Below are 10558 nucleotides of genomic sequence, written 5' to 3' on the forward strand. Positions count from 1 at the left end.
GAACGAACGAACGAACGGCATTGGCAGTCAGCTGACTTTTTTTTTTATTGCATATGCCTAATGCTGCGTGCGTGTAGAATCAGGCTCATTTGTGTTGTCAGGGCCGGAGCTAAGCTAACCTACCGACTGTTGCTAACGTACGCATGTGTTTTCGATCCCCTGTATCGCAGGGCTCTCTGTCTGGCTTTGCCGTGGGCCTGATCGGAGCAGCTGGTCGGCCACGCCCCCAACTGCGCTGAATTTCCTTTCCCTTTTCCCCCCCTTTGATGAAGCTGACGTGGACGTGCAGCAGCTGGTCGATCTACCTGCCACGGCCAAACGCGGTTAAACTGGTTTGTCATCGTCGTCTAACCACTCCCTGCGGTATTTGTAGTAGGTGTGGCACCGCACGTGACGACAGATGCAAAACATATAGAACCACTGATTGCACGTGTGGGGTCAGCTAGCTAGAGTTAGTATATGCATAACAGGTCAACTCCTGCAAAATTAAAACGTTGCCCGCGTAGTAATTTATTCCACACACAAAAAAAAAATTACCCCACCGTTCGTTGCTCCTGGCAATGCAATTTTGTCTTGTTTTGTTGGTGCAAGCAGTGCTCGCCTCGCCGGAATGCAATTTTGGACCTGTTCGCTTCAACTTATTGAACCAGTTTATCAGCCATCAAACAGTGTTTTTCTCTCACAACAAATCAGCCGTTTCAGCTTTTCAGCCAGCTTATAAGCTGAAGCGAACAGGCTTACATATCTTGTTTTTTTGGTCGCTGGACCGGCCCGAAACGCAGCCACACACGCGACACGATCGCACCACGCAGGGTAATGGTAATTAATTAATCCATTTAATCAACCGATTAGTTGCCGCTGCAAAGGTCAAAGCCGGAGGAGGGAGAGAGAGAGACCTGCTGCTCCTACTGCCTCCTGGACCAGGTCCACTCGCCTGAGCCCGGCGCGCGCCCACAGCAGCAGAGCGCACCGGCCCACGCGGCGGGTGCACGGAGGCGCGTGGGCCCCCCGGGGGCGGAGCCATTGGGTCGGTTGGCTCAGCGCGCCGGCGGCACCACCGTTGGTTGCCGGAGAGGTCGGGGTGGCTCACGGGCCATAGACCACCCAGTCCAGGGCAGGGTAGGGTGGTGTAGGCGTGCGTGTACTAGGGGGGCGTAGGGCTCGCAGCGCACCAGCAACAGCTGAGTGGCGCGTCCACATCGCACACCGACTGGCACTAGCCGTTATATCCGGCTGGTTTCGCTGCCCCTGTTCCACGACTCCTTTCTTAAAATATAAAATCTTTTCCGCTCGTTTCGTAAAAGTATTTCGTGAATTCCTTTTTTCTTTCTGGAACTTCGTTTAATTCCAACCTTTTGTTTTGCCTCTCGTAAATCCAACCTTGTACTGTCCCCGTCACGCACTGCATCGCACGGCACAGTGCAGTTTTCCACAGTGGCCGGCTTCTTGTGTTCCTACGACCTACAAACGTACCAAAAGTAGGACACGAAGAGTGACGTGAGCACACGCAGCCGGTGGCGCAGCGGCCACTCGTCAGAATGCAGACCCTTTACCAGTTTACCTCTGGCCGTAGTGTGGCCGCTTTGGTAGGACAAAGCCAAACTTTGACTCTGAAAAAAAAAGAGATCAGACTTGTCGAGAGTATGGAGAGGGAGGGAGAGTCAGGCAGAGAATGACAGCGACAGTAAAAGTCCCGTAAAAGTCATTGCCGATGATGTTGGGATTTTTACCGGAACAGGGATGTGAATGGTGAATGCAGCCAGGTTCCCACTGCTAGAGTACCTTCACTGCAGTACTAGCATCAGAGCAGTAAACACTCCTACCTGCTTGGATTTTTTTTTTTGGGGTATCAAGTAGGTCTAGCGTAAATTAAAACGGGAGTTCCAAAGGGAAATTTATGGCATTAAAAAAAATTCATGGACGGAGCATCTGATATGAATGAATGGATGAATAAAAAAATTGGGGACGGAACGGAACAGCGAGGGTGAGTTGTTGTACGTTCTCATCCATGTCCGCGCGGTGGCAGTTTATATTTATTTATTGCCCGGAAAATTAAATAAAACCCGTCGCATCGTGCAAACCGGACGCCACAATTTTTTTTAAAAAATATTTGGGAGGGGTGCACCGTACGTACTGTAGACCAGGAAAGAGAAAAAAAACCTTTTTTTTTCATGGCAATCCTTAACTACTAGCAGCACACAGTAGCTGTACTGCTCGCTAGATTCTTTTGGACTTTGGCATGAAAGTGTAGAGGAATAGAACACGATCTAGCACCAAGTCTTTGGAGTCAAAGGCCTGTGTTGAAACTTGAACTGGTCTGAAACGGGACAGAGATGTGCTAAACGATCCCTCTTCCGACATGTTTTTTTTTTTGGACAAGAAGACGACATGCTTACTAGTAGTAGTATCGATTTACAGTGTCAGTACTGCAAAAGTATCGATTTTTTTTCACTCACTCCAGCTACCGAATTTATCTGTCGCTGCTGGAACAATTGATCGCCACAACCAACGTGTACGTTGGCCATCAATGGCCATTCCCGCCCACACAAATTCCTTTCCAGTTTCCACCCCTCCCGCACTCTCAATAAAAAAAAATTAAAGACAAGTAAAATCCAACCAAGAACCCGCGCCGCGTGCGCCACCGCCGCCGCGCCGTCGCCGACTCGCCGTCGCCGTTCGTTCACACGCTTCGCCGGCCCGTGCACCGCCGCCACTTGTCCCCGTCCCGGTACCAAACCAAAACAAAAGAAAGCCCACCCGTTGCGTCGCGACCGGACGCCATTGCCGCCCCCGTCCCCTGGACCACCGCCACCACCACCTCTCGCGCGAACGCGCACCCCGGTCGGCAGGCAAGGGGCCCCTCCCTCCGACGGCCACACGGAACACGGGATTTTTAAGCGATTAGCCGCCCCTGATCCTTGATTAGCACGGGCGAGCTCTAGTTTTATCTTGCAACTTTCCTCGTCTCCTCTCTCTCTCTCTCTCTCTCTCTCTGCGTCCCTTGGCAAAAAGGAGAGGGGAAGGTAGATCGATAAAGAGCAGCCTCTTTCTTTCCCATCTTTCCTCACCAAAAGCAGAGAGGGAGGAGGGGATCACTGCAGCGGGCCAGCGGCTGCACAAAAGCGTTCGCGTCGGGGCTTTGGATTCCCAAGAATTCCCTTCCAAAGCGGCTGAATCTCGGGACCCCGCCTGCCGCCTGCGCACGCGCCTGCTCCTCTTCCTCCCTCCCTCCTCATCCTCCTCCACACCGCAGCTCCAGCGGAAGCGGAGCAGGGCGAGCAAATCTTGGTGGGTTCGCTGCCTGCCTGCCGGTGCCGGCCCCGCCCTTTTGCGGGTTGGGTTGGATTTGGTTGCGAGGTGTGGTGTGGTTGGGGGTGGGAGAGCTCGGGAGGAGAGGAGGGGGGGAGTGGTTACTTCCCCCCTTGGCTTCTTGCCCCGCTGGGCCGTGTCGTGCCATTAAAGCCGGCGCCTTTGGGTTTCCTTCTCTCTCCACCTCCCTCTCTCTCTACCCGACCCGCTCTCTCTCTCTCTCTCTCTCTCTCTCTCTCTCTCTCTCTCTCTCTAGCTAGATAGCTGCAGATTGGTTCCTGCGCCAGCGCGCAGCTCGACTGGGGCTCGGGAGTCCAAAGGCGCCGCCTTTCCGGGTTCGCCCCCGCCGCGGAATTCTTGCCTTCTTGGGCCCCGAATCTCGCCGCCGTTCCCCGGACACCGGTTTGGCGCGGGAGGGTCGATTCGCGGCGTTTCTTGGCTGTCCGGGGGGTGATTCCAGCCCTGGATGGGAAGGATTTGAGTGGATTCGGGAAGAGGAGGAGGAGGCGGAGCTCTGATTCGGTTCGCCGTGGTATGTGCCATGAGGAAGCTCTTCTTCTCCGAGTCGGCCTGCAAGGAGACCAAGCTCCACTCCGCGCCCCACTCGTGGCTGCCCCTCGAGAGGGGGAAGCTCTCCAAGTTCTCCGGCCATGCCGCCGGCGGCTCCTCCATGTAAGCGCCCGCCCCGATCCCGTTGCTCCCCGCCGTACCTGATTTCTCGCTTGATTTCGCAAGATGCGCTTGCTATTATGGCTGAATTTGTTGTTCAAGATTCACTTTTTTTGGTGCTGAATTTTGGTTTCCTGTGATAAATTGGCTGATTGGGATGTTTGCCATCTTTTCTGATGTCTGTGATGCAGAGAGTCTTTGATGAAGATGCCGGAGCCGGCAGTGCTCCCGCACTTTAAGCCCGCGGACTATGTCGACAAACTGGCTCAGATACACGAGGAGCTGGAGTCCTGCCCTCCGGATGAGAAGTCCTGCCTGTACCTGCTGCAATTCCAGGTCTTCCGCGGCCTGGGGGAGGCCAAGCTGTCGCGACGGAGCCTCCAGTCCGCGTGGGAGAAGGCGAGCACCATACACGAGAAGCTCATCTTTGGGGCGTGGCTCAAGTATGAGAAGAAAGGGGAGGAAGCGATCTCGGACCTCCTCAGCTCCTGCGGCAAGTGCTCGCAGGAGTTCAGGCTGCTGGATTTCGTGTCGCAGGTCTCCACGGGGTCACATGACATGAGCTATGATGATGAGTCTGATGAATTTCGGGGCTCAGCAGTGGTTCATTTCCGGATAAGAGATGATATGATTGCATGTGATCGGCGGAAGCTTGCAGCTTTGTCAACCCCGCTATATGCGATGCTCAATGGCGGGTTCAGGGAATCATATCTTGAGGTCATTGACATGTCTCGAAATGGCATCTCCCCTATTGGCATGAGGGCAATCAGTAAATTCAGCCTGTCAGGAAGATTACCGTATTTGTCAGCTGATGCTATTTTGGAAATGCTTGATTTTGCCAATAAATTTTGCTGCAAGGGCCTCAAGGATGCTTGTGAGCGAAAGCTTGCTTCTTTCGTCTCCTCAAGGCAAGATGCTATCGACTTCATGGAATGTGCTCTTGAGCTGGGCTGTTCCATCCTTGCTGCTTCATGCTTGCAGGTGCTCTTGAATGAGCTTCCAGAGTGCTTGAATGATGAGCAAGTTGTTAGGATATTCTCCTCTGCAAATAAGCAGCAGAGATTGACAATGGCTGGCAATGCATCTTTCTCCCTATATTGCCTTCTTAGTGAAGTCTCCATGAGTACCAACCCGACATCGGATGTCACTGTAAGTTTCTTGGAAAAGCTGGTGGAGTCAGCATTAGATTCTAGACAGAAGCAGTTGGCCTTACATCAGCTTGCATGCACAAAATTTCTAAGGAAAGATTATGCTGAAGCTGAGCGCCTGTTCAATGCTGCATTTTCTGCTGGCCATTTCTATTCGGTAGTGGGTTTGGCTAGATTGGCCTCTCTGAGGGGTAATAAGCATTTTGCTCTCAAGTTGCTAGACTCTGTGATGTCATCTCGGTGGCCTCTTGGATGGATGTATCAAGAGAGAGCACTATATTTGGATGGTGATAGCAAGTTAGAAAATCTTAACAAGGCTACTGAGTTGGACCCTACTCTGACATATCCCTATATGTTCCGAGCTGCATCTTTGATGAAAAGGCAGAGTGTTGAAGCTGCATTGATGGAGATCAACCGGATCCTGGGATTCAAGCTTGTGCTGGAATGCTTAGAACTAAGGTTCTGTTGCTACCTTGCTCTTGAGGATTATAGAGCTGCGCTATGTGATGTGCAGGCAATCCTCACGCTTGCCCCAGAATATCGTATGATTGGCGGCCGGGTGGCTGCCAAGCAGTTGCGTATGCTTGTGCTGGAGAATGTAGAGCAGTGGACAACTGCTGACTGTTGGATGCAGCTCTATGATCGGTGGTCATCTGTGGATGATATAGGATCACTCTCTGTTATATATCAAATGCTGGAGTCAGATACTGCCAAAGGAGTTTTGTACTTTAGGCAATCTTTGCTTCTTCTCAGGTAAATAAATAGATTTATGTTATTGCTCAGAAGAATAGTTTGCATAATTCGGTATTATAGAGTCAGGCAATAATGGGCATAGATGCTCATGCTAGCGCACATGGTTTGGCATGCCTGGCATGTCTTGCACCTACTAGTATTATGTATCTGGAAGCTGGAATGTTTGCACATGTTTGGCTGATTAGCATGTTTGCACATGCCTCCTGTGCTAACTTACTGCATGTTTTTTTTGGAAGCACAAGCACAATTTGGGGTGTTAGGATTAATATGGTTTCATTTTGTGTTACCAGATTAAACTGTCCTGAGGCTGCAATGAGGAGTTTGCAACTTGCTCGTGAGCATGCTGCAAGCGATCATGAAAGGCTTGTCTATGAAGGATGGATATTGTATGATACTGGCCACTGCGAGGAAGGGTTGCAGAAAGCGGAAGCATCCATCGCAATACAAAGGTCATTTGAGGCATTTTTTCTAAAAGCCTATGCTCTGGCTGATTCAAGTCTTGATCCTTCGACCTCAGCAACAGTTGTATCACTTCTAGAAGATGCATTGCGGTGTCCCTCAGATAGACTTCGGAAGGGTCAGGTAAGGGTTCCTTCTCCCAACATCATTTCCTCAATTCCACTTAGTCAAGTGGACCACGATCCATGAATCATTTTTCTGCTGTGACATGTGGCACATGTTGAGATCTAAGAGATCTTATACCCAAAACTGAAATATAGTTGCAACCCATAAAGTTTTGCTTGACTTTCATCACTTTCCTTGGAAAATATGGAACAGGAATTTATTGCTACATTTGTTAAGCAGCCTTTTGTTTGGGTAGAGAGTGATATTGGATTCTTGTTATTGCTTTTGTTCTTCACATATTCATTCATTCAACTGCCAGGTGTTGCTAAATTTGTTAGGAAGTTAAGATGTCCTATTCATTGTTGCATTAAGTATGGGAATGGCATTCTCACTCTTAAAAATGGTTGTCCTTGTTCTCCTAACATGGCAACTGATCAACTGGAGTTTTGGGTAAACTCCAATAGTAATTTGTTTTCCTATCAAGTAGTTGGGTTGGCCTGTTAGAAAAGTTAGAGCATCCGATTCCATCTTTGTTATTGGGAATTTTCATTTTAACCATGTGGATAAATTGAGCACTCCTTTCAATGGCTAATCAAAAGAAATTAAAAAAAATTGCTGTCAGCTTAGCTATGTGAGCTTCAGAAACTGCCCTGTTTATGTCCCTGTAATATGCTAGATCGAGATGTTCAGAAAAGGATGCATAACTGCAACTCGCTGATGAATGTTTTAACATCTTGTAGGCTCTGAACAACCTCGGAAGTGTTTATGTGGATTGTGGGAAGCTAGACCTGGCAGCTGAATGCTACATTAACGCCCTAAAGATTGGCCACACAAGAGCACATCAAGGCCTTGCAAGGGTTCATTTCCTTCGGAACAACAGAACAGGTGCATATGATGAAATGACAAAGCTAATAGAGAAGGCCAGGAACAATGCATCAGCATACGAGAAGAGATCAGAGTACTGCGACCGGGAGCTGACAAAGGCGGACTTGCAGATGGTCACCAAACTTGACCCTCTACGAGTCTACCCCTACAGATACCGTGCTGCTGGTAAGCGCTGCTTCCTGCATGAAATATCTAGGTTATTTATTATTTTGGTACGACAAAGCTAAGAAGTGATGTGATTTTAGACCACAAGATTCAAAGCAGATTGAAACTTGGTATAGAAAATTCTAGATGCAATAATTTAATTGTTAATAGATGTAGTTCATCTGTGCCCAACTCCCAGTGGTTTGTGCTACTTTAACGAACCAACTACCCTAGTTCCTAACATAAGCTGGTGAGGAGTCAATGTGATCTGCCATATTCTATGTTCAACTTGATCAGTAGGTGTAACAACCATAATATATTTCATTCAGTCCATGAATTAGCTCATCTGTTCATGTTCTGTTTCCTCATTTTCTGATGTGGACTATCCTACTTTGATTTGGTGCCCAGTGCTGATGGACAACCACAAGGAGAAAGAGGCCATCGCAGAGCTAACCAAGGCAATCGCCTTCAAGGCGGACCTGAACCTGCTCCACTTGCGCGCGGCCTTCCACGAGCACATCGGCGACATCTCGAGCGCCCTCCGGGACTGCCGTGCAGCCCTATCGGTGGACCCCAACCACCAGGAGATGCTGGAGCTTCACCACCGGGTGAACAGCCAGGAACCCTGAGCCCCATGGTGTACATACAGGAGCTCTCATAGCCAACCAGCCATACCAGTGTATGTTTTGTACCATACACAGCAGATGAATGTAAGGATAGTAGAAGCCATTTAGGTCCTCTCCTTCAAAACCAAACCCCATTCCTTGTGTCCCTAATTAGATATGTTGTTTGCCATAGCCTCCTCTTAGTAAATTATTATTGTCGATTGTGATTAAGCCTCCTAATTGTACCGGCCATGTGCCCCAGCAGCCCATGTTGCCAGAATCAAAAAGTTTTGACTGTATCATTGTGTAAATGAAATGGGAAAAAGAATGGAAGCTTTGTCGGCGCTACTAAACTGTCAAACTGGTGACCACTTGCTATCCTGGCTGATTGATTGCACATGTGCAGATATGCTTCCTGGCTGTTGATTTTATCTGGAGTGTTCTTTGTTTACTAGTCATGAGTCAGGATTAGCATGCGGTCATTGTTGCACTGATTGGGGTGTAGACTGAAGGAAGGCAACAGCTTGCAGCTTCTGAAAATGAATGGTCAATGAATGAGGACTGAAGACAGGGCTTCACTTTCTCAGGTTGAATGGTCCATAAATGGTGAATCGGAAGGTCAAGTCTCAAGTGGATGGAGAAGTTGTAGGATTCCTTTTTTCCCATAATGAGCAGCATTTGTTGGTGTGCTTGTATGTGACGTTTAGCTGCACTGAATTGAGTGAAGCATCAGGGATGATTATATCCTCCTATTTTGATGTCACTCATATTTGGTGATTGAGCGAAAAGAGGACGAGGATTAAGATCCGAGTCCTCAGACAAAGCCCCCACTTCACTGTAATTTAGTGAGAAGCGACATTCAGGGATAACCATCCCTATCCACGCCCACTCATAAGAGTAGCTTTTGCATGCCTTGAGCCTCTCTTTGGTACTTTTTGCCTTGTTTTTCTTCGAACCATTCACAACTTTTCATTGGTTTGCCAAACAAATCCCAACAAATACGATCCATATGTCCTACCACCAAGATCTCCAACACATACAATTTCTAAAAGAGAAAAGGTGCGTCAATTAGGTTGATCGGTGTAACCATCCAGGCACAAATTGACAAAAGTTCGAGGCCTTTCATCAGCCTCCCTTTTTTTGCCGAACTGCCGGTCGCCAAATGCCGAAAACGTCAAGAAGACTCACGTCATGGGGGCAGCGGCTGCCTCCAAAATTTGTGGTGGATTTTCAGCGGCAAAGCTTCCTTTGAGAGGTACATGAGGGAAAGCGACGTTAATTCGTTGAACACTTGACGGGTGCTGATGATGTCTATCGGATGAGCATGTGGAATGAGAACAAAGTAGTGTGGATAAGAGCTGAGGTGGTGATGAGCACTTGGCATATGCTTCTCAAGCACAAAAGTTTAAAATGAAACTTAAAGCAAAACAGGACAGAACGCTTGGCTGGACATCTTGCTACAACGTTTGTGCTTTTTGAGCCCCTCCGAATACGGTCACGAACATTACAACAACTAGCAAGTATACTTGTGCTCCTTGAAATAAGCTAGTTTAAGCGTCCGTTTGGATCCACCAGATTATGAAATCAGGCTTCCAAAACGCTCTTTCCATCTAACTTTTGATGTAGCCTTAAATGGAGCCCTACGTTTACAAAAAAAATATAAGTAACTAAAATATATTTTGATTTGATTATATAATATATCATGATTGAGTGCTTGTTATTATCCTGATCAACAGAACACTAACAGATGAGAGCGCAAGGAAGAATATTTAAAAGTTGAAGCATAATAGCAAGGAAGATTATTGGAGGAAAAATAATAAACAAAACTATTTTGAGAAGATGAAGCGGCGACCGTACGAGAGCCCGATGCAGGAAAGAGAAGCAAATCGGACTAGTTCGACCTTATTTTGCTGGCTTAGTGATAAATACTAATTATTGATAACAAAATTTGACACCTTCCTTAAACCTGACCTGATAGGATCAAGCAATTTGTTTGGTTGGATTTTTTAGTCTAATTTTGCTGTGCAGTAAAAAAAAACTAGCTAGATCAAAGTCAAGTTAGAAAAGAATAGCAGATTGCAGGCTATCAGGCTTCTTTCTTAGTTCGAAACTGGGCCTAGTGATTTCATCTGTAGTTTAGTGTTTGTGCCAAGTATCAACTATTTTGGGCTCGGACCCAAATTAACTTTTCATTCCTGGAATTTTTTTATTTTTTTATTTTTATTTTAGCATTTTGCAAAAATATATAGTCGGATGAAAAAATTGCAAAAACTAGGCTATTTGTCGCCGGCTGGGCCGGCGGAAGGGCCTTACCGCCGGTCCAGGCGGGGTTAGGCCGGCAGAAGAGCCTTATCACCGGCCCCGGAAGTGAAAGGGGTAACCCCCTTCGCAGATTCTCTGAAATATTAAATCTATCTCGGGTTCTGCCGGGTGGCACTGGATCTTCCCTCCATTTCTATCACAGGCACTAGTTGATCTGCT

At 47.9% G+C, this 10558-nt stretch overlaps 1 protein-coding gene across 1 annotated transcript; it reads left to right on the plus strand.

The window, feature by feature from the left end:
* Nucleotides 1–2911: 2911 nt before the first annotated feature.
* Nucleotides 2912–8425, plus strand: LOC101766739 (ETO1-like protein 1). Its single transcript, XM_004979520.4, has 5 exons — nucleotides 2912–3981; nucleotides 4170–5879; nucleotides 6170–6461; nucleotides 7184–7493; nucleotides 7881–8425. Exons 1-5 carry the CDS (start codon nucleotides 3851–3853, stop codon nucleotides 8099–8101), a joined length of 2664 nt encoding a protein of 887 aa, XP_004979577.1. The 5' UTR covers nucleotides 2912–3850; the 3' UTR covers nucleotides 8102–8425.
* The last annotated feature ends 2133 nt before the right edge of the window (nucleotides 8426–10558 follow it).

The sequence above is a fragment of the Setaria italica genome, chromosome VIII (assembly GCF_000263155.2).
Source record: "Setaria italica strain Yugu1 chromosome VIII, Setaria_italica_v2.0, whole genome shotgun sequence".
Classification (NCBI taxonomy): Eukaryota; Viridiplantae; Streptophyta; class Magnoliopsida; order Poales; family Poaceae; genus Setaria; species Setaria italica.

Bases quoted from the DNA above. Each gene is read 5' to 3' on its own strand.
- LOC101766739 (XM_004979520.4), top strand. From the start codon at position 3,851: ATGAGGAAGCTCTTCTTCTCCGAGTCGGCCTGCAAGGAGACCAAGCTC. The intron at 3,982-4,169 runs GTAAGCGCCCGC...TCTGTGATGCAG, and splicing joins GCCGCCGGCGGCTCCTCCAT to AGAGTCTTTGATGAAGATGC. The intron at 6,462-7,183 runs GTAAGGGTTCCT...AACATCTTGTAG, and splicing joins ATAGACTTCGGAAGGGTCAG to GCTCTGAACAACCTCGGAAG.